Genomic DNA, 24549 nt, shown 5'->3' with positions numbered 1-24549 from the left:
TACCTATGATACCGTCGTATTTGAGATTTATCTCGTCTTTAATAGCGTGAAATTCGTAATGAATTGTTTGATTTGTAAGACAGAGTCCTAATTGTAGGGAACCTAGAGTCTCACAGTAGGAGTCAGAGTCGTTAATACCTTTCAATTTAATAATTTCAGACGAGAGTGGGGGTTTCTGTTCTAAACTGGAGTATTTAACAATACTTACACTAGATCCTGTGTCCAACAGAAAGCAGAGAGTTTTATTAGAGTAGGGAGTATTTAAATAAGTATGTGGTAAGGATATTTTTCCTTTTAATGACTTAATTTCATAGCAGGGTATAGGACGGCTACTACTATTGGTTTCCAATTTATTTTCAGACAATGGCAAGGGTTGAGGAGGAAAAGATTCCGCTGTAAGTTCTTCTTTACAGGATTTGGAATTACAGACAACATCAGAGTATGTCCTGGTAATCGTTTCTGCACAAGGATCAGCGAAAGAATTGGTAGGTTGTTCGTGATTAACTGGATCATGGGGTGCATTAAACTCTTGATAGGAATGAGAGCAGTCCGTTTTGACCACCTTATGGCTAGAGTCAGTGGAAGAATTAGTTCGAGAAATAACGGGAGATTTGGCACAAAATGCAGTGGGGAAGTTATTATAAGATTCAGTGACGGATTTAGGACAAGATATAGTGGGAGAATTAGTAAAAGATTCAGTGAGAGGTTTCGTACAAGATACAGTCGGAGAGTTGGTATAAGATTCAGTGAGAGATTTGGTACAAGATACAGTGGGAGAGTTAGTATAAGATTCAGTGAGAGATTTGGTACGAAATACAGTGGGAGAGTTAGTATAAGATTCAGTGAGAGATTTGGTACAACATACAGTGGGAGATTTAGTATAAGATTCAGTGAGAGATTTGGTACAAGATACAGTGCGAGATTTAGTATGAGATTCAGTGTGGCTTCGATTGGGCGATGTATAGGTAATGGGTGGCAAACATTTTTGATGCTGGGAACCGGCGTGGGAGACAGTGAACGTGTCATGAGAAGTACGCGATTCCGGTAGACACGAAACCGGAATCGTATTTAGTTTAAATGATCATAACATGTTTCGCATGGATATGTGTTTACTTGAGTGTTACGTGAACTTACACTGGAAATCTGAGGCTATTTGCGGTGAATCAGCTGAGTTGCTTAGGCGAAGGTTATTATTGTATTGTCTTTTACGACATTCACTAATGTGATGACCTATATTTTTGCAATAGGCGCAAGTTTTTGGTTTGTTTGGAAATTGAAAATGAGATTGAGTCTGTGAACTAGTAGAGGGCTGACCGGTTGGACTTGGAGGGAGTTGAGGTCGGACATGGAAGGAATTTCGCTCCTTTCTAGCGCGAAAACATTCAGATGATGAGTGCCCTGATTTGTGGCAAACATCACATATTTTGACCGCCTTAGTATTAGTTCGCTTGAGATTAAATATTTTTTCTTCCTCAACTGCAAATGAAATTCCATCGTTAAGATTTGAGGGGTTGTGACACCTAACTATAGATGAAAAATTGGGATTTAATCCGAGCAGGAATGTGTTAAGCGCAAGATCTTCCATGGCAGCTACGCGTTCTGGAAGTTCCTTGGCATCCGTGCAAGAGTATTGTATATCGGCGAGAATTCGAGTCAAGCACGATTCTATGCGTAGTGAATATTCCGTTACCGATTCCGAAATATTTTGCTTACAATTCTGAAGCTCTAGAAGAAGATGTGTAGAATGTTTCTTTTCACCGAATGTTGTTTTGAGAAATTGTTTAATTTCAGCCCATGTATTGAAGGTCTTCAGGCAGCAGGCCATTTGGGCCTTACCTTCGAGTTGTGACAAAATAAATTTACATAGAACATTCTGCTGTTCTGAACTGGCTAAGCTTATAGCATTTTCGCAATTTGTCAAGAATGCTGGTAGGGACTCGCGATCTCCGTTGAAGGGTTTAATGAATTTAGTTAAGAAGGATAGAGTAATTTTGTCACTCATTTTGGGTTTTTGGAGCTTCGGAGAAGTTTGATTTACTTTTAATTCAAGCGCGGAAGAATTCGGATCTGTATGCTCAGCACCCGATTGATATTCGTCAGAGTCCTCGGTTATGTCCTCTATTTTAAGATTACTCATTAATTATGCCGTTCAGAACATCAGTAAATGTTAAAAATAGAATTAATTATCATACTAAGAGTAAAAATAGTAACTAATTGTCCATAGAAATTGTTGAAATAATCACTTGAATGCACTTTTAGTTTGAATTTGAAAGAATTATGTAGTTACTTTCACGAATAATTGAATTAAACTCACAGAATGCTGACGATGCGCAGACACTCGGCAACGAACGGGTTGATGACCGGCCACACGATGCGTCGTATTGAGGTTGCACACGGCGAAATACGTAGGTAGTAGAGGTGTCACGTTGTCTCGAAACGTGCAGGTGTCCAAGATGGGATAGGTGCGGGCTAGTGAATCCAACAGAGTCACTAGACTGATCGTCGACCTGGAGCAGTGCGAGTGGGGTTGATATGTTGTTTGTGTTCCGAATGCGGGCTCGGCTAGGTTGCCGAGGCTGATCGTCGATCCGGGGTTGCGATGCGGGCTCAGCGACAGTGCTGAGACTAACCGTTGATCTGGAAGCTGTCCTTTGAGTTCGGAATGACGAGACCTCTGTCAGTCTCTTATGTCATCCCACCGCTGCCACCAATTTGTTATAGGGCAGCCTCCGTTGGAGTTTTGAAGAAAACTCTTGAATTCAACCCAAACAGTTTATTCAACCAAAATACACTGCACAAACTTACACACTAAAAGATTTAGAATTAGAATGTTATTAGATCTATGTTAAAGAGTAAATTACGAATGACAATGTTTTTACTATTATTCGAATTTTTATACAGTAATATTGCTGTCAATGCTTCACCTACATTTTAGTTTTACCTGGTAAGCAAAATAATTATGAGTGTATATAACAGTACGTACATTTGTTGATATTGTAAAAGCAGTTAATCTTAATGAAATCATTTTAATGTGTGCTCGATAGATCATATTTTTTTCAGTGAATGGGGATTGAATAGCTGAAACTTGGGCTACACTAACGAACTCTGAGTGATTACGTCATTTAATTTGAAAGAATATACGATTTTGTTTAAACATATACCTGACTATAAATATGAGACATAAGCATTTTTATTGCAAGTAAATAGCTACTTACATTCTCTAAGGTGTTGTAAGTAAGAGTCCAGCAGGAGCGGTCTGTGTTTCGCCGTCCACTTCAAGGGGACGGAGAACATTTTGACGGGAAGCCCGCGGATACTGCTATATACAATCCACCTGAAAATTTAACGTTCATACATTTAGTAAACTATTAAGAAGTCTAAACACATTTCTAAAAAAGTCAGAATAATACGGCTTTTTTCAAGTTTTTTGGCAAATATTTGTGTATTGATACCCTGTAGACTTGGTATCCGTTCTCGTGAAAGTTTTCTCCGGATTGATGTGCCTTCTGAGAACTTCATCTTATTACTAGACTAAGGTTTGTGATTTTTGATTTAGGGTCGGTTGCACCAAACTGTCATCGTTGAAGAGTTCGCTAAATTTTATTGTATGAAAAGTTTCATTGTAAACCGCCACGGTACGCCGGGTGACGTGCAAATATACAAATTATGCATCATATACATATGCATGTGTCCTTAATAAGAATGTTCTATATAGCATAGACGGTACTGCACCGATTACGGTGTCAATCGATTCATTTTGTGATCTGCCTTTTTAACCGAATTGCAAAAACGGAAGATTCCATACGACAACCTTAGTTTGGTTAAAGTTTTCTTTGTTCCTTGCAAGGAACCTATACGAGTAGGTACCAGGGATGTTGCGAACATCCGCATCCGCATCCGCAACCGCGGAACTTCCGCATTATTTTCAACATCCGCATCTGCATCCGCATCCGCATAAAATCGATGCGGAGCTTATGCGGATGCGGATGTCGAACAAGTCGGTACAGGAACGTCTTAGTGGCGGCGTAAGTGCTAGGTAATTTCGTCATTACCTATAAGGAAATCGTCTAGATCCAGAAAAGTCGGCCAAGTTACTGTTTATTAAATATAACGCACCTATATTCTTGCTCAAATACTAACCGATTCGTTTTTTTTTTTATAAAAAAATACTATAATTGTAATATTTGACGTTTTCTAAGTACCTAATCTTGACATCCGCATCCGCGGATTTGAGCCCTTAAATATCCGCATCCGCATCCGCGGATGTCAAAAAATCTGCATCCGCAACATCCCTGGTAGGTACACTAACACTAACTCGAGTATTACTTGAATATCCTTACAACTTACTTCTGTAGGAACTCCGCCTGTTGCCTCAGATCCCCCTGCACCGGCAACATGGCCACGAGGTACACACCCACAACCACAGTATACTCCACATTCACACTATGAAGCTTCTCCATTTTCTGTTCCAAATCCATTATGATGTCCATGAATATAGGCGTGAGTATGCTAAGTGCGAACTGAGCGCCGAAATTGTCTACGTAACTGCTGAATAGCGATATTAGGAGCTCGTATATCGTGGGGTGGTTTAGAGCTTTGCCGTTCGTTGCTATTTCTAAAATTTGTTTAACTCTGAAAATAAAATTGTTAATATTTTATGAGTAATTCGGCAAAGTGAGTAATGAAAGCCGAGGCTTAAATGGGTCAAAAAATACGAAAAGCAAACTTCTTTGGCCCACTTGCACCATTTCACCAACCCGGGGTTAACTGGTTAAACCTGGAGTTACCATGGTTACCAGTACAATTTGACTCTAAGTAAACGGTTAAACCGTTTAACCCCGGGTTAGTGGGATGGTGCAAGTGAGCCTAAGGCCCACTTGCACCATTCCTCTAACCCGGGGTTAAGTGGTTAAACCGTTAACCTAGTGTCAAATTATATTGGTAACCATGGTTACTCCAGGTTTAACCGGGTAACCCCGGGTTAGTGGAATGATGCAAGTGGGCCTTAGTCGTGTAACTCGGTAATAAATTCTGTGTCATAATGGCGTAAGTAAGAATTAAACTAAGTGTAAGTAGAACAGTCCAGTCCGACAATAAACAGTAGAAAAATAAAACAACGGGTTGCACTCCGGGAGTGCCGATAGAAGTGAAAACTCAATGACTAGTCCAAAATGTCTGCAGCACTATGTATAATTGAACCATCCTCCTTTCAATTTAAAAACTTTAGTTCCGAAATTGCTGATCAGGGAGCTTGTTTAAAATTCGAAATTCAAATTTGTATAGTTAATTGTTTGGTCATGATATTTTGAGTTTTATTCACCAGTACTAGAGTTCACTTTTATTAGCGATTTCATCAAGATGTAGCGTTATTGAATTATGTCATTGAGTTTTTCGTTATTGATTTAAATGCCATCTAAATGAGTGGCCATCTAAACCTTACGGTCACGTGATTGCCTTACGCTGTCTCGAGTTTATAATTTTTTCCCCACCTCATAAAGTGCCCAGCGCCGCTAAAGAAATTTTCACTTCAAAAATAAATAAAGAGGAATTAAGTTATTTAATACCTGGCAATATCAAGTTACTTAAAACTTCCGGACTTGGACTACCAAAATAACAAATATGTATTGTCAAAAACCAACTTACATTTCAATAAACCAATTCAACTCCGCCCATCTCACATCCTTCTTCAACAATAAACTATTCATTGCCACCAACAATCCTTTGGCGTCCACATTCTCCGTGAAATAGCACTGCAGGTCCATAAAGCTGTCCTGCTCACTCTCCAATAACACGTCTTGTAACATAACACTCGTATCACAGATAGGGGTAACTTCTCTAACGATTTGTACATTCACTACGTAGGCCAGCTTCGATAATACTAATACTCTCATTACTTCTAAATATAATATAACACTCTTTGATTCGCTTTCTTTGCTTGATTTTATTAAATTCGATAATATTCGTGTGCATAATTCCGTTGAGAATTTGCCTGAAAAAAAAAGTTATATAACTGATAAAATTAAAAGCAACAGGTAATCTAAGTTTTGACACGTAGAAAAAAGCGGCCAAGTTCGAGTCGGACTCGCCCATGAAGGGTTCCGTATTTAGGCGATTTATGACGTATTAAAAAAAAACTACTTACTAGATCTCGTTCAAACCAATTTTCGGTGGAAGTTTACATGGTAATGTACATCGTATATTTTTTTTAGTTTTATCATTCTCTTATTTTAGAAGTTACAGGGGGGGGGACACACATTTTACCACTTTGGAAGTGTCTCTCGCGCAAACTATTCAGTTTAGAAAAAAATGATATTAGAAACCTCAATATCATTTTTGAAGACCTATCCATAGATATCCCACACGTATGGGTTTGATGAAAAAAACATTTTTGAGTTTCAGTTCGAAGTATGGGGAACCCCAAAAAAATATTGTTTTTTTTCTATTTTTGTGTGAAAATCTTAATGCGGTTCACAGAATACATCTACTTACCAAGTTTCAACAGTATAGTTCTTATAGTTTCGGAGAAAAGTGGCTGTGACATACGGACGGACAGACAGACGGACAGACAGACAGACAGACATGACGAATCTATAAGGGTTCCGTTTTTTGCCATTTGGCTACGGAACCCTAAAAAGGAAATTCAGATGACTAGGAAAATATACAAGTTTAGTGTAATAGGACCATATTCCAAGTAGTCAAACGAGCTATTTTTAATGAGATAAAGCGTATGAGTATGCGGGCATTTTCTTAGATTTTAGTTTTAAAATTAAGATTATCATATATCATTACATCTGCAATATCGCTTACTTACCTGAAATTAAGGCGTTCCTCGCCAACAGCGGAACAAATATTCTAACAGCATCCTTAACATTCTTATCCACCGGGTCCTTCAGAAAACTAAACATGAGATTCTCCAACTGTACATACTTATGCTCGGCCACAGGACATATTAAACAGGCTGATTTCAGCCCAATACTTCGTATTTCTGGTTCATTAGATTCACACATTAATGTGACTAGGCTGAGTAGTAAGGATGTGCATAGCTCTATGGGTACGTATGGTGCTATGGCTACGCATATTTGGCTGGCTAGGATACGACGCTCCGTGGACCGTGAGGCGAGGAGTTCGGCGATGGATGATAGGACCTCGCCTGCGCCGCCCCATTTCACTATAAGACATGAGGCTGAAAATAAAAAATAAACATGTGAGTATACGAGAAACTTTGTTAACGTGAAATGGTAAGGGCCTGTTTACACTTTGATTGGCAAGTAGCGAATGAACTCGCATTAAACACTAATCAATCTGTAAATATCTTCGATCAACACGGAAGGGATGCGGCATTCGCACTATTTCCCCTCTGCCTAGGTACAAGATCAACTGATCTAGCGCGGGTAATAAAACTAGTTGCGCTCGGATTTTTAACTAGACCGAGTCCAGACGCGCGAGTGAACACAGCAGCAGAAAAAATGCCTAATTGCTCGGTTTTTTGTTGTAAAAAGAGGTCGGGGACATCAAATTTACAAAAAGAAGGTGTTACATTTCACATGTAATATTTTTATTACATGTCATACGTTTAATTACATTTAAACACAATTATTATATTTTAGTCTCATGTAATTGCTGGATTTATCGATTTTGCTCGCCCAGTACAAATTGCGGATCGGTCGAGCGACAAATCCGACTTCTCATCTCTCAGAAAACAATAAAATTCTTTGACGAAAATGTGTTAGTGTGCGTGTTGTGATACTTGTGATTCGTCCGTACACAAAAACAGATCGTGGTGTGCAAGATTTGTCTGTGTAGTGTGTCATTTTCTATGTATTTGTGTCGTCATTACAGATTGGATTTTGTATGTAAGTGTGTGAGAAGTGCGACTGTGTGCACATTCCCCCCCCCCCGCGAAAAATGGCAGAATGATTTGAATGTCAAGATATCGCTTGGGCCTATCCCTTCCGACGTGTCGGAAGCCCGTGTTGATCGAAGGTAAATATGCTATAAGCCCAAGTTTCATCCAGTTCATACACATACTATCGAACGGGGCAAGCTGAGCCGGGCCATAGCGCAACTTAATAAATGCGTGAGTGTTTGCGGGCGAAAATACAGACTTCTACCGTTAACAACAATAAAACTTTATTTAGACTTAGACAATATATTTTATCTACACACATATCATAAACCCTCTATAATGCCTTTGAAATCCGTAAATAATGGCCAACATTAAGATAAAATATTTTGTTACAGCAAATTTCTTATCTGTGAAAATGTTATAATAGCTTCATTACTTTATCAAAATCGATTTGGTAATGACATTCAAATTTCTAATTCTAATTCATAAACCCACACTCGAGTTTTAATGCCTTTCATTATGTAGCAGTCACATAAACTAGGTACTATACCTTCACAAATGGCACGTGTGTCCGCCGGCTCGGGTTTCTTCACTAGCGTGAGCAGAGTCTGCAGGGTGCGGGCGCGCCTCGTGTCTCCTGGCGGGAGCAGCGCCGCGCAGCTCGCCAGTAACGCGGCCGCTTCGCAACGGCGAGCTACCAGCGTGTGAGGTAGCACCTGACATGAATCAATATATTTACCTTCACAAATTGCACGTGTGTCCGCCGGCTCGGGTTTCTTCACTAGCGTGAGCAGAGTCTGCAGGGTGCGGGCGCGCCTCGTGTCTCCTGGCGGGAGCAGCGCGGCGCAGGTCGCCAGTAACGCGGCCGCTTCGCAACGGCGAGCTACCAGTGTGTGAGGGAGCACCTGACATGAATCAATATATTTACCTTCACAAATTGCGCGTGTGTCCGCCGGCTCGGGTTTCTTCACTAGCGTGAGCAGAGTCTGCAGGGTGCGGGCGCGCCTCGTGTCTCCTGGCGGGAGCAGCGCCGCGCAGCTCGCCAGTAACGCGGCCGCTTCGCAACGGCGAGCTACTAGCGTGTGAGGTAGCACCTGACATGAATCAATATATTTACCTTCACAAATTGCACGTGTGTCCACCGGCTCGGGTTTCTTCACTAGCGTGAGCAGAGTCTGCAGGGTGCGGGCGCGCCTCGTGTCTCCTGGCGGGAGCAGCGCCGCGCAGCTCGCCAGTAACGCGGCCGCTTCGCAACGGCGAGCTACCAGCGTGTGAGGGAGCACCTGACATGAATCAATATATTTACCTTCACAAATTGCGCGTGTGTCCGCCGGCTCGGGTTTCTTCACTAGCGTGAGCAGAGTCTGCAGGGTGCGGGCGCGCCTCGTGTCTCCTGGCGGGAGCAGCGCCGCGCAGCTCGCCAGTAACGCGGCCGCTTCGCAACGGCGAGCTACCAGCGTGTGAGGTAGCACCTGACAGTAATAGATGTCACATGTTCAATTTTATAACACCTATATCAGGGGTCACTAATTAGTTTCTTCAGGGGTCCAGTTCTTGAAATAAAATGACCATCGTGGTCCGTTTCTCCTTGAGTTTATTAAATAAGCAAAAAAATAAAATAGGCCGGCGGTTCGGATGCGGACCGCGGTCCGCCATTTAGTGACCCCTGACCTATATATCAATCAGATGAATTGATTGAAAATAGGCAATCGATATATAATAAAAAATAAAATATAATGACAATTTGACGACCGGTCTGGCCTAGTGGGTAGTGACCCTGCCTGCGAAGCCGATGGTCCTGGGTTCGAATCCCGGTAAGGGCATTTAATTGTGTGATGAAGACTAATATTTGTTCCGGAGTCATGGGTGTTTTCTATGTATATAAGTATTACAAGTAGTACAAGCTTTGCTTAGTTTGGGGCTAGGTTGATCTGTGTAAGGCAGTGGTTCCTAACCTTTTCAGTCCGGTTACCCCTATGACTAACTAGGGAACCTGATTTTACCCCTCCTCCCAACCCAATGGTAATAAAAAATAAAACGTGTACGTTTGTTGTATTGTTATATTAGGTTAGCTTATTACCCCCGTAAAATACCAGTTTTACCCCCACGGGGGTAATTACCCCCAGGTTAGGAACCACTGGTGTAAGGTGTCCCCCAATAAAATAAAAGAAAAATGATAAAGTAAAAAAAAATCAATCCTAATCCAATATCCCTTCAACTTCAACGAAAAATTAATTGTACTGCGTAGATACTTAAACACAATATTACACGAGTTGTTCTCGTCACCATGGGATGTGACGTCACATCTCATAGCAGCGTCAGTATGGAATGGTGTGACAATGTCTGCGACTTACGCTCATATCGAACTTGTGTTTTGATTTAGGTATAATTATGACCTTTAAAATTCTAACTCTCAGCTTTATGAGAATTCACAACTGTCTGTGTGCTAAATGGTTTAATGGACAAATCTGTGCGAATTCAATTTCAATTCCTAAATCAACTTATGCAGAGCTTGCAACATACCACGCACATGTTATGACCTTACGTACACACACGTGCACACAACGTTGCATATATGCATATTATCTCGTAACCTAACACGTATTCTGCTATTATATGCAATTAATAACACGCATTGTTACCTTCTGACCTTGGCTTCACGTTTCCGAATAATGATAATATAATCACTTCATTTAACACTAAACAAGAATGAATCGAGAATGCTGTACGACTAAAAATCTATCAGTTTATTCCTATAATATTTTAGGTGTTATTAATACTGCTTTAACTGTAAAACCTGCGGCCAGAATGTTTTACACGGCTTTATTCGTTTTGGCATTCCTTTGCCTAAACTAGTAACTAATTACACTGGCTGTGGTATATGTAAATTATATCTTCCGTTGGTGATCCTAATAAACAAATAAACAGTTTATTTTTTATTTATATTTTATTATTATTTTATATTTACATACTTACCTACGTTTCGTTGTCTCGTACTGAAAACAAAAGTGTTATCGAACTTCCTATGGGATTGCGTCGATTTGTGTAAGAATGTCCCATAATAGTTATTTATTTTCACCACAGACAACATATATACAGACGATGCTATCCCATACATTCAAATGCGACCGCCTAAAAGCGCATCATTACTAGATGGCGTCACTGAAAATGCACTGTTGCCTATCATGGATACGAGATGGCGCTGTGTCACATCCAAATCATAGAATTCCTAACGACATCTATACGTCTTTATTGAAAGTTAGTAGACATATGTCGTTGCCAACGATTAGAAGTAATCAACAGATGTCGCTTTATAGCGTATTGAATAAATCATGAATCTAGTTTAAAACTGGATCAAGCATGAGGGATGGAAGGAAATGACCGAACAGGATAGTCTTATGTATCTTTCAGTAGGAGTAAAGAGAGTTCGGGCACTTAAGGAGTACAGGGAGGGAAGGGAGAGGCAGGGTACAGAGAAATAGCGTAGCCAAACGGTATAACCATAAAGTAATTTCGGAAAACGATACTGTGGTGATGATAATATTTATATATTATACGAATGCTACATCATAAGTCTTGCCGAAACTATTTAAACCGGCTGAAAATAAATACCTGTCATAATAATTTTGCGGATGCTACCATTGGTGCATGGCAAAAGGATTAGACACACTGGCGTAAGTCCGTCTATATGCCACCATGCTACTGGTACTTGAGCGTTTCTTTATATTTTTTAAATACAATTGCTCAAAAAGTTTAGTTTTTGTAGCTGCAAATCGTGCGTAAAGTTTGATTTTTTTTACACTACTGCAAAAAAGTAATCTGATTGATACTTTTTAAATAAATGAGTATTATGCGAGACCCGCTTATAAATGACCCACCTGAACAACGCGCGATTGGGCATAAAGGAGTATTATACGAGACCCAACAGTATTACTTGAACAACGCGCGACTGAATGAAGCTGACATTCGTACACTACACTTAAATTAAATGTAATTAATTAGATATATATCAATATAAAGAAATAAAAAAAGATTCATGTTTTTTTATATATAGCTGGTCAACCAAATCTTGTCAGTAAAAAAAGGCGCGAAATTCAAATTTTCTATGGGTCGATATCCCTTCGCGCCTACATTTTTCAAATTTGCCGCCTTTTTCTACTGTCAAGATCTGGTTGACCAAGTATAATTACATGTTCTGAAAATTATTTTTTTTTAATTTTAATAATACAATTTCTCTTCAATTAAGTAAAACTTTTTTATTCCCTTCCCGCCTTTTTTATTCAACATTTAAGTGATTTATGTTTGTAAGTAATTGCCACGAAAGCATAAGTTATTAAATAAAAATGAGTGATTCAGACGATTTTGGAGTTAATTTAACGCCACCAGATATCAAAGCAAAGGCATCCGTTGTAAGTGACGTATATTACCGGAAAAATCGAAAGCTCGGTACTCGTGCAAAATGACATACTTCTCGCACTTATATCGAAAACTACTATTTTTGCCATTTTTTATATTGTGATCTTTTTTGCCACTTTTGTGTTATTTGTACTCAAATTCTCGAGCTCTTTCGATCCTAAAGAGATAAAATACCTCAATTCATGCTCAATTCTTATAAGTAACTGATTTGACTAGTACGAAAATACCCTATTGTAACAATACGATGCGACGTTGTCGAGTTAAACTGGACTCGCTTCGCAGTAACTCATAGCAGTTTGGCAACGTCGCGTCGTGTTTTAAAAATATTTAAGCAACAGATTTGTACATGATTTGTACTATCTTAGTACCTATACATACAAAGATATGTTTTCATAACGTTCCTTTTCAACTTCTCCCATAGCAAAACCCGTACCTATCAAACCTGAAATTATTACACAAAAGCATTTGATGTTTGTTTTAATAAACTTTTTCTGTTATAATTAGTATAAATATTCCCCCTTCCCCCCGGACCGCCGCACGGTGTAGACCTACCCAAGTCTTCGCGCTAAATTCTATTAAATTTAATTCTGGATTATTCAAATAAAATCAACATTTTAATCCGCGCGTATAAATAGGAGCGCATAAATATACGCGTAGTAACCGCACGGCGCTTCGTATGTGTGCTACGCGCGCCTCGCCGTGTGCTGCAATCTACTACACGCTTCTGTCGCCCTGGTACTTCGCGCAACTACAACACGCTTTATTCGTGAGTGTGGGTTTCTCCTTACAATCTACTACTACGCTACGCCGCGTCTGCTACGGCGCGTCTGCTACGCCGCGTCTGCTACGTCACAGTGCTACGCCGCACTGCTACGCGTACGCCGTCGCTCTGCCGAAGCACTTCGCCTCGCTTCTGTTGTCCTGGTAGACATTGTGGTTGCTCTTAGAGTCATGAACCTCAATGACAGCATGATCTGCAGTGGATGTCACTTGGAGCTGCAAGTCGGCGAACAATATCTTCAATGCAATATGTAAGCTCATGTGGTAAGCTTTACCATTCTCCTGATTATATTTCATCCTCCAAGTAAATTATAGATGATCAAGCAAATCTTGTCAGTAGGAAAAGGCGCGAAATTCAAATTTTCTATGGGACGTTATCCCATCGCGCCTACATTTTTCAAATTTGCCGCTTTGACCTTGGTGGATGACGGTGTGTCGCCATGTCGCCACCGTAAAGACGGCCGTCTTTTGCGGCCGCTATATGACGGCACCGTTTTCGGAGGAATCCAAAGCTTTATACGGTAGTTATACTCCATCTTCGAGTCAATCCGGTGCCATGATTGGTCCGTGTCTTTGAACGGACCAATCACGGCACGGGATTCGCTCACCTCGTCCCCCCGCACCCCCGTATTTTTGGCAGCATCGGTTTCATGAAATAATTGCTCTAAACCTCTAAACTCCGTCTAGAGGATTCCTAGTCTATGATGAGGATTTACTACAGTGACATCTATTGATAGTCTTTCTCAAACAATCGAGCTATTTAGTGTGTTATGGTATGTTACAACGGCAAGAAACTAACTGTCTAGTAATGCGATAGATGGCGCTTAGAATAGTTCTTGCCATTATTTATTTATTTTTTTCTGCGTCGATTTACTATGTGTAAATGGATGTTTTAAAAGGTTTTTGTTATAATATGCTAAATAAATTAGAACTATACATGTTAATTTAAAAATTGGCAACATTTGAAATAACACAAATATATATTTAGGCCCAATGGTGCTCTGAGTGACATCTCTTGAATTTTTGTGGAACTAAGCGAGGCTTGTATGGGCAGACTACTCTATACTATACTTACTTTATGTTTTCACTTAACACATTGAGTGCGGAAAACCCGACTATCGGGTATTTTATGATTTAGTTCCCAGGCCGGACGCCCCGATAGTCGGGATCGTGGCACTACAGTTTTGTCTGACGAAATTTTTGTGGCCTGGCGCGGATGTCTTGTTTGGCTGGGTGGCAATGAATGTGTTAATTCGTTTATTTAAAACTTGAATACATACCTTAGGCATCGTATCAGCGACCAACATAAGCAGTTCCGAAAGCGTGACCGGTTTATCACTGTTCACCAGCTCGGCCAACAACTCGTTCGTCAAAGGCTCATTCAGACTCAGGGTCTCGCTGCACCAGTTTATTAAGGACAGCTTTAGGGTGTTTGGTAGACCGCTGGAAGAAAAATATACCCTAATGTAAATTGTCCGCAAGGGCGACAATTGCTTAAATGCACCTATCGTGAAATACACTCTCTTTGAACGCCACGCGTATCGTGTGCGGCGCGTCATCGTGAACCTTGTCCGAATGCACGAAGGTTGATATTGGGCTGTAGCTGAGAGCGTCAGTTGACGTCTTTGGCGGTCAAAGTAATATTTAAGCATATGTATAGTTGATAAACCAGATTAACAGGAAGTACGTATCAGCTGGTTCACGAATAAAGGCTTCGTCACACAGGCGCGTTTTCAGGGCGACGCGTGAGCGGGGCGCGTCGCTTTTACATATAAAACGTTTACGCCCCGCCCGGAAAACGCGCCTGTGTGACGAAGCCTTAAAGCGTAAGATTTTTTTATTCAGGTATATCTAAACTTCACTAAATATTCAGGATATTAGTACGTTAGACAAAGCAAGGACTGGACTGCGACCTAGATTGAAAATTCATGCTGAGTATCAGGGATGTCGCGAACATCCGCATCCGCATCCGCGGAACTTCCGCATTATTTTTAACATCCGCATCTGCATCCGCATGCGCATAAAATCGATGCGGAGCTTATGCGGATGCGGATGTCGAACAAGTCGGTACAGGAACGTCTTAGCGGTGGCGTAAGTGCTAGGTAATTTAACGAAATCGTCTAGATCTAGAAAAAGTCGGCGAAGTTACTGTTTATTAAATATAACGCACCTATATTCTTGCTCAAATACTAAACGTTTCGTTTTTTTAATAAAAAAATACTAAAAATGAAATATTTGACGTTTTCTAAGTACCTAATCTTGACATCCGCATCCGCGGATTTGAGCCTTCAAATATCCGCATCCGCGGATGTCAAAAAAATCTGCATCCGCAACATCCCTGCTTAGTATGTCGAGTGTCGTGACGCCGGGGTGCGTTGTCGGCACTGACCTGTCGATCCACATCTCCTTGCAGTCGTAGTCGTAGTGCACGCGGGTCCACTCGGCCGCGTCGTTCATGCTTAACGTGTCGTCGAGTGTCGTGACGCTCCCGCGCGTTGGCGAGCCCCGGCTTGTGACGTCACCGAGTAGCGCTGGCTCGAATGAGCTAGTGTTCGAGCCTTCTTTTCTTACTCTGTTAACAAAGAAATTAGACTTTCACACCACTTATTCGGAAAAGAGCTTTTTCTTCCCTGCTAGGAGGGATCAAAGTGGCACTTTTCCTCCCTGCTAGGAGGGATCAAAGTAACACTTTTCTCTTCTAGTATACTATTTTTACATTTTTTTGCACATTGTGTCAACACTAAGATTTTTATATTTTCCTCATAGTTGATGTAAAAAGCAGTATGTGTCACACGGTATCAAAATTATTTCGTCTTGGGCGTTAACACTTGAATACCTCATTACGCTCAGGATTCAATGTACACCCTTGACGGAAATATATCATTTCGATCCCTAGTAACACAAACTATTGGTAACAATAGGTACAAAATGTATTGTTAGCTATTATATAGCTTATTGTGATCCCATCACATATGCACATAGTAACTGTCATTTGAATCTAAAATAAAAATCTGATAACTTATTCAATTCTAAGCTACACTTCTAATTCTACGTCGTAGCCAATAGCTTGGTTTTACCCGGTGTAGAGCGAAACCGGTGCTTAGTACATGTATAAAAGTACTTACATTGCACTATTCTTCTCACTATCAATCATTTCAAACTGGTCCGGAGTAGCACTGTGGGTAGATTGCCCGCTGCCATAATGGTTCTCCGTTGCAGTGCAGGGCAGAGGCCTACTTTCAATTGTGTCAATAACCTGTGTCATCTTCCCTTCTGGCATGTGGAGTTCCAGCCCTTTGCTCTCTGAGGCTGGACTGGTTAAGGAGTTTAGACTAACTATGGCGGCATCATATAATTTCTGAAAGTTTAACTTTTCTGTTTCTAGTAGTATGATTTTTTGCTTGAGGAGTTCTATTTCTTCTGCTTGAATAAGTATCTGAAATTGAATTGTATTCTGTGAAGGTTAGAGACAACTGTGTAGTGAAAATAGCACTTTAAGATGGCACATGAATTTAAGTGTGAGAGGCTTTTAAAGTGTTTTTTTTTTCAAGGAAGATACTCATAATTGTTTGCATGTTTTGTTTCTAACTGACATACACCGCTTTTGTTAGGTATAATTAGATTGTATTTTCACTACGTACATACTTACTTACTTACTAGCGCGGCACGATTATATTTATAAGTTTGCTCACTAATTTAATTTAATTTTGTAATTGATTGTTGTATTCTCATGTACCTAAGTGAATAATTGTTATTCTTATGAGAAAATAAAGATCTTTAAACCGAAACCGAATTAACTTTCATGTAAATGTAAAGCAGTACCAATGCTGAATCTAGATTCTAGTTTAATAAAAGTTGTTGCAACTTAGCACGAGTGCGGCGCTACAGTCCCTCGCGCGCGAGATTCTGTCGGTACACTCGTGCTAAGGCCGCTTAATGGTTCAAACGCTCAAAGGTTCATTCTATTAGGCTTTGCTTATGGCATAAATGAAACTCACCTCATGATTCCAATCAGTATCATTTTGAAACGACGTCTGACAACTCACACACACATTGTCATCACAGTGAGTCTGGCAGTCCATATCCGAACATTGCCAGTCCGTTTCTGTACTTGCATCTGTCTTTGGGACATTTATGGCAGAATTTCCCCAGAAAAGGGACACTAGGCCTGAGGGTCGCGGCATGTTTAGACCTACGTCATCCCAATCTTCGAAATCCTGTAAGAGATAAGTTATATGAAGCATATCTGTTGCTTAAAAGAAGATCCCAACCTATTACTTGTAACACTTGTACAAAAACCAATAAATATTTTTCATTTTTTTCATGAATTCAATATTAGCTAGTCCAAATACCTAACTATAGTCTATCTATTCCATATGGATCTTAAAAGAACGTAAAAAATACTACTTGGACGTTGCTCACTTGTTCCTTCTCTGACATTATTCTACCTAAATTAACAATAATGATGCAAATTAGAATGATATAGTATTGATAAGCTCTGTTTTTATATTCCAAAACATTTAGCAAATATATCTGGCTGGAATATAAAAATACTCTTCTGATAAGCACCATTGTGTGCCTTATGTTACGCATGAAACATAAAACCTATAAATAAGTATAAACCTGATATGTTTTCAAATGTAATATCTAAACTAAATATACTTGAACAATTCATAATAGTGAGTCAACATTGGATAAACTCCAACAAGGCGAACCAGCAGGTGATAATGAGGAAGTTGTATTCTAATTTATATTTTACTGCGTATGTGTATAAGGTTTAGTTTAATTCACTTGAACTTAAAATCACAACAGTCAATACGCACACTTGTTATAATTATTGAAAAAAATAGCATCTGCTTAATTCTGCTTTTCAATACAACATATCATCATCTTCCTCGCATTATCCCGGCCTTTTGCCATGGCTCTGAAGTCTGGGGTCCGCTTCGCAACTAATCCTGAGAATTGGTGTAGGCACTAGTTTTTACGAAAGCGACTGCCATCTGACCTTCCAACCCAGAGGGGAAACTAGGCCTTATTGGGATTAGTTCGGTTTCCTCATGATGTTTTCCTTCACCGAAAAGCAACTAGTAAATATCAAATGATATTTCTATGTACAATGTAGTGGTGTAAGTAATGCAACACTACTACATTATTATTTGATCTCAGTACAGGGGACATAGTCACTGTGTGGCAAAACCCCTTTAATAAAGATTTAAAAAAAAAAATCTGCTCCGAAAAACTCATTGGCATGAGCCAGGGTTTGCACCCGCGACCTTTGAATTGAAAGTTGCACGCTCTTACAGGTATTTTCTCTTTCTCTTACAGCTCCTTTTCAATACAACACAAAGGAAAATAATTATACTTAGTTGTTTTATAATCGAAATATTGTATAATATTACATGGCAATATTTCTGTCTATTTTGCAATGCTTTACTGATTATCTTACTAATTGCTTAAAATGTTTATTTATTGATATAAGCTTAAATCCAATTTATTTTGGTTCACCAACCATTCTCTCATTTCAGTTATAGTGTTTCTTCAATAGCCACAATCTTACAATCTTATCTAACTCATGTGGACTGTGACTCACCTGATCTGGATTTTCATCAGAAAACGTGATAGAGGTGAGCTTGTAGTCCTGGAGCAGCAGGTACTCATTAACGAGGAAGTTGAGGGCTCTGCGCTCATGGGGTTTCAAGGAGCGCTTGTTGAATGGGTCCTTTGAGTTTTTGTCTAGACCTGATTCACCATCTATGAATGAATTAAAAAAAGTTTTATTTGTCTTTGGTACTCAGTTTTTTGTTTTACCAAACACTGGTTATAAGTTATAATTCTAAATACTTAGTTGTGATGTTAAAGTTCAGTTGACTAACTTACCAGCAAATTGAGTTAAATTAGCTCTCAATGCATGAATGGTTTCTTTTGCTTTCCTCAATTCGAATTCCAAGACAGCCACATCACCCCCACTGCCACCGCGGTCCCCACCACCATCCTCGGAGTACCGCGCGGTGTCGAGGGAATCCAATGTCGCCTGGCTGGGCGAACGATCTAAGTAAAAGTACCGCATTTTAAAGTATTTCTAGTCTTTGTTAAGTGTTGCTAATCTGAGACCTTTTTAGTCATAACATTATGATTAACAAGAATTATTGGCTTTGTTACACTAGTGCTTTACAAGCTATTTTTACTTACGCATAGAAACAAACTCTGAGGCTCTAGAAACATGTTGTTCGAAGTTTCCTGGATTAGAAAAAAATTCCCTTAATTGCGGCAATTCTTTACCGCTTTCTACAAGCTCCGTGTGCAGTTCTAGAGCCGTTAAAAAATAGTTATCTTTCAGCAATTTCGTGGCTATATCTTCGTAGGTCAGGTGAGGAGCGGCGGTGAAAGAACTTTCTTCCAGATCCTTATATGGATTCATGATTTATTAATATTATTTCACCTAAAAATCACTACTTAGAGAAAATTTTACAAAACTGTCTAATGTACCCTGATAATTCATTTCATTTCGTACTTATTAAGTTAATAAACAAAACCTAATATTCATGAACTTTGGAAAATAAATAAGAATAAGAACAACTCAAGGCATTTTTCTCAAAAGTGACAGATCAGATGAATTCTTGATGAATTAATGGAATGAGAGACAGATAAGACAGATTACACACAAACTAAACCGTCGCTTTCTAGCGCTGTACTCCCAAAATAAGCGCCAGCAGCGTTCGGTGTGTGCTGAGAGTATATGTCTCGAACGGCTCGTAGCAAGTTTGGAGTAAACAGTTTGTCTATGTTTAAGCTGTCAATGTCAATTGTCACCATCGAATTCGAATACAAACAAAAGTTGCTTGCTTTATATGGACCGTTATGTTACGTTTATTTATTTCTTTAAGCTAAATTTTCGTTCTTTTCACGGTAATATGTGACGGTTTGTTAAAAAAAACTATATTTAATGTTTAAAATTAAAAATGGCTGAAGATTACTTTAATCTAAAGCGAAAACTAGAGGAATTGGGATATAACAATTCCTTACCTTTGGAGGCAGTTCCTCTGGTAGAATGTGTGCTCGCAGATCTGCTTCAGACTACAAGGAGTTTACAACATTACATGGATCTTTCAAAAGAAGCTCTCATGCAACGGGACTCATTGATGCTGGAAGCTGAACCATACAAATGTGACAATGCAAAGCTCATTCAAGAAAATAATCAATTACACAAAGAAAACATCAAATTAAAAGAAGACTATTTGAGGTTGTCTAAAGACAGTAAAAGAAGAATTAAAACATTGTCGGATGAGCTTACAAAGAAGGAGTCATTGATAAGTAAGTTGCAACACGATCTTAGGGACCTGAACCTAAGAGGATTGTGTGTTAGCACCCAAAGCAGCCGCAATAAAAGCAGAAGGAAAGACTGTGGAGATGATAATGTTGCTAGATTGTGCTTTTGCAATGACAATAAATTAACTGGTTCAGATAGTGACGTCACAGAGTTGATAAAGAAGACACAAAGCCTGGAAGATAAGAATGCAGCCTATTTTGATGAAATATCACTTTTGAAGAGTCAAATTGAACACAGGGATAGTGAAATTATAAGGCTGAATATCCTTCTTGAAGGTGGAAGGCCTCTTAAAGCTGTTAGCAGAGATGTTTGCAATTCACATACTGATAAAAAAGTCCAAGAGCTACTCGGGCAGCTACAAGACATAGCTGCTGAAAATGATGTTCTCAGAAAACAAGTCACAGATGCCTTAGAAAAACAACATGAGGCTATGAAACGAGCATTAAATCTTGCTGATAGAAATAAGACTTTACATGATGAATTGAAAAAAATGGACTCTTTAGCTTTGACTGTTGAAGATGATTGTAATAAAAGATTGGCGACCATGGCAAATGAGATGAGTCTGTTACAAGCTAAAGCCGAAAATCTGGTTAAGAAAAACTCAGAACTTATGAATGAAATTTCACAATCACCTAAACTAGATAGACTTCAACTAGACCTAAATATTGCCCTGAGGGAGAAGGAGAATCTTCAACAGAAAGTTACAGATCTAACTGATTTAAATAAAACTTTACAAGATAAAATTCTATCTATTGCTTCTAGTAACATAAATTCTGAAAGAGGACTTAGTGCAAAAAGTAAATGTGCAACTAAAGATGAATTACATGAAATTCTAGAGGAAGAAAGAAAAAAATATGAGAAATGCATGGCAAAATTAAAAGAACAATTAACTGAAACAACAACTATGTTTAACAAACATTTATCTAATTGTAAAGATAAAGTTTATAGCTCAAGAACTGGTATTACTCCAGATAGTGCTTGCATAAAGAATCTCCATAATCAAGTATGTGAGAGCCAACAAAGAATACTAATGTTGAAAAAAGAGAATGAAGAACTTAAAGCCAAGTCTGCTATGCAAGATGAAGGTAATAAACAAAATTATAAAGATGTAATTAGTCAACTTAATGCTGAAAATGCAGAACTTTCTCAGGAAAACATTTCATTGAGCAGTCAATTGAGTCAATATAAAAGTATGAAATTGACACAATATAACACAGGAGGTGAATACACGAAACATAATATATTAAAGCTTCAAGATGAAGTTGACAGGTTAAGGGAGAGTAACAATATCTTAAGAAAAGATAAGGAACATTATATATCTTTGTACAAGGAATCTACAGATTTAGTTGAAAAGTTAAAACGAGATTTAACTCTGAAGCACAGAGAAATAGAACAGTTACAGGAAGAAAATAGTTCTTATAAAATGACACACCGGACAGGTAAGGCATCTGCTGACCGCCTCAAAGAAGAATGCAACCTCTTAAGAGAGCAAATAAAAAGAATGCAATCTGATGTTATAAAAGAGAAGACATTGGCTAATCAAATTAAGAATATTCAAATGGAAACTGAAAGAAGCAGTAATGAAGTCCAAAGTGAGTTATTAAGTACTCAGAAGAAACTAAGCCTATCTAAAGACACAATTGAATCATTACAAAAGAAATGCAATGATTTGCAATCTGAAATAACTTCTTTGAACCATGATAAAGCAAAGTTAATGGAGAATTTAAAAAAGATTGATCAAGATAGAGATAAATTAGTTTTAGAATTGGATCACAAGACTGAGGCTGTAAGTGTTCTTGAACAGAAAGTTAAATCTCAGAGCCATGAGATAAATAAACTGGAAGATGAACTTATGGAGCTAAAAAGAAGATTAAATCTCAACAAAATATCAGAACACAAATTGGTAGATTTTGAATCACAAATTCAATTCCTAAATGGGGAAATTTTACGCTTGAATCAGCAATATGATAATGCTGTCATGGAGAATAAACATTTGCAGAATAGTTTGGCAGAGGCAAATGGAAACTTGAAATTAAATAAAATTGAATATGAAAAATCTAGAAGAGAAGTAGATGGTCTTAAACAACAATTACAGCATTATGTAGCAGAAATCAGGCGAATTGAAGAAATGCTCTCACAAAAAGAAGCTGAAAGATCTGATATGTTAGAACACTTTGCGAGTTTGTCTGTTGAAGCAAATATATTAGAAAATACAAATCACTCTTTGGAGAGTGAATCTGCTTCAAAATCACAACAGTTACAAACATATATTAGCAAAATACAGGCTCTAGAAGAAAGGCTTGTGGATAAAGATAACACTATTGACGCCCAATCAGCAAAGATTGCAACAATGACCTGTAGAATTACTGCCTTAGAAAATGAGGTAAAGTTAGTTACTGAGGAAAAAGCTCATCTTGAACAGAATGTGTCATACCTGAAGCAGATGTGTAATAATCTCCAAAAAGAATCAGGTCAAGTTACACGTGGCTTGAGCGAGGCTGACTCAGAACTACAACTTTACGAAAATAAAATAAAGATTCTTTCAAAAGGAAAGGCAAGATTAGAGGAAGAGAAAAATGATGTAAAATACAACTTGGAAACAACTGAAAAGTTACTGGCAAACGCAAGGAGAGAAGTTGTGGAGCTGAAATTGGCTCTGCAGGATGCTACAGCTGAAACAAAATCATTGCAGGACAGAATTAATAGACTAAGTCGCATAGAAACTGAAATACATGATGTAAGTTGTTAGATTGTTTAAATTATAATAGTTAATACTGTCTTATTAAACAATAGAAAGTTATTGATATTGTTTTTCTTTTTTACAGTCTACATTGACTCAAGAATTGGAGCTGCCTCTTATGTTGGAAGAAACAATACATGAGGTCAGCCACGAGGAGGATGAAGACAGCACTCGTTTTCACGAAGTACATAAAAGATTTTCAAAGTACTCCCATGGAAGTACTTTATAAAATCAATTATTAGCTTAATCTGTTGTTATTTATGAATTGTTAACTGTTTATGTAACAATTGTTATGAATTAGGTGTAGTTGCATTTCTAAAAGAAAACTGTATTGTATTAAATAAAATTTATTTATTACCAATGGATAAATATGAAAAAGTTACTTTACCTAAACCAAAACCTCTATACAATACATTGCTAGGTAACTAAATAAGAACACTAGCTTTTATGTTCTATCTAACAACAAAAAGTTCATTCATTATATGCCTTTATTATTGTGAAAGGGTTTCAGGTAGTAGTGAGAGGTGTGAGTACTCTGCTTTTAACATTCTAGAGGACTAGGTTAAGGTCCAGGTCCCCCTTTTAGTTAAGTAGGGTTGTAGTTGTCTATGGATATTTCAGCCCTAAAATTGTTGTGAATGACTTAAGGCTTCGTCACACAGGCGCGTTTTCCGGGCGGGGCGTGGGCGGGGCGCTCACGCCCCGTCCGGAAAACGCGCCTGTGTGACGAAGCCTTTAGTGTAACAGCAGACTAATATTTAACATGATATCCTACAACTACTGCAAAGCTAGCCGAGTTCAATTCAAATGCTCACAGTTTGCTCCATTTCACCCTACATATTCATAAGGCACAGTGAAATTGCTTGAAAAAGAATCACAAATGTTTAGATAGTATCCAACAGCTACTATGTTCTTGTCACAAAAATGTAAAGAGAGATAAGATATGTCAGCATACATATTTAAATGTCTATTAAAGTTGCAAATTAAGGTGTAAAATGCTATTAAATCCATTATAAAACCAATAAAAAAAAATATTGCACTCCCTATATACAAAAATATATTTTGTTTGCAAATTACCATTTTGTCTAGCACCTAGCCAAGCCAACTTTAGCATTACATACTATCTTATATTACTTAGTAGAGTATGTTCATATTTTTACTTTAAGTTTTTGTTTACATAGGTAAGTACCAGTACATTTTATTGGTTTAGGTAAGTGTTTGTGCATCCAAAAAGAAATCAATTACTACAGTAGGAATACAAGTTATAGGTATGTTATCTTAACATAATTTCGTACATTGTTTATTTATCATTACCACAATAATTTAAATTAAAAGAATATTGCAATTATTCAAAATTATTAAAATAATAATCAGTCACGAGCAAGCATGATTAGTGACTATCGGTGGGTCGAGCATAGAGACGACAATGAGCAATCAATT

The 24549-nt window shown here is 38.5% G+C and overlaps 3 protein-coding genes across 3 annotated transcripts in view; 2 read left to right on the top strand and 1 right to left on the bottom strand.

Annotated features, from left to right (window-relative positions):
• The window catches only part of LOC134652316 (RAB11-binding protein RELCH homolog), a 42140-nt gene extending 22489 nt beyond the window's left edge, over positions 1-19651 (bottom strand). Inside the window, exons 1-12 of the mRNA XM_063507488.1 lie at positions 19232-19651; positions 18920-19090; positions 18633-18793; positions 17041-17259; positions 16168-16478; positions 15432-15614; positions 14323-14485; positions 9153-9318; positions 6812-7183; positions 5644-5989; positions 4348-4632; positions 3216-3334 (exon numbers count right to left, since the gene is read on the bottom strand). Of these exons, the coding sequence (XP_063363558.1) occupies positions 3216-3334; positions 4348-4632; positions 5644-5989; positions 6812-7183; positions 9153-9318; positions 14323-14485; positions 15432-15614; positions 16168-16478; positions 17041-17259; positions 18633-18793; positions 18920-19090; positions 19232-19460 (2725 nt within the window). The 5' untranslated portion in view covers positions 19461-19651. The remainder of the gene's footprint in view (positions 1-3215; positions 3335-4347; positions 4633-5643; positions 5990-6811; positions 7184-9152; positions 9319-14322; positions 14486-15431; positions 15615-16167; positions 16479-17040; positions 17260-18632; positions 18794-18919; positions 19091-19231) is intronic.
• The window catches only part of LOC134651934 (breast cancer anti-estrogen resistance protein 1), a 199253-nt gene that overhangs the window by 70284 nt on the left and 104420 nt on the right, over positions 1-24549 (top strand). The window lies entirely within an intron of this gene.
• LOC134652415 (centrosomal protein of 135 kDa) lies at positions 19857-23353 on the top strand. The gene is made up of 2 exons (XM_063507597.1): positions 19857-23106; positions 23195-23353. Exons 1-2 carry the CDS (start codon positions 20002-20004, stop codon positions 23336-23338), a joined length of 3249 nt encoding a protein of 1082 aa, XP_063363667.1. The 5' UTR covers positions 19857-20001; the 3' UTR covers positions 23339-23353.

Source organism: Cydia amplana, chromosome 11 (assembly GCF_948474715.1).
Source record: "Cydia amplana chromosome 11, ilCydAmpl1.1, whole genome shotgun sequence".
NCBI classification, from domain to species: Eukaryota; Metazoa; Arthropoda; class Insecta; order Lepidoptera; family Tortricidae; genus Cydia; species Cydia amplana.
This window is presented reverse-complemented; position numbering and strand designations above follow the sequence as displayed.

Coding starts and splice junctions, on each gene's coding strand:
- LOC134652415 (XM_063507597.1), top strand. CDS start 20,002: ATGGCTGAAGATTACTTTAATCTAAAGCGAAAACTAGAGGAATTGGGA. Junction 23,107..23,194: donor TAGAAACTGAAATACATGAT/GTAAGTTGTTAG, acceptor TCTTTTTTACAG/TCTACATTGACTCAAGAATT.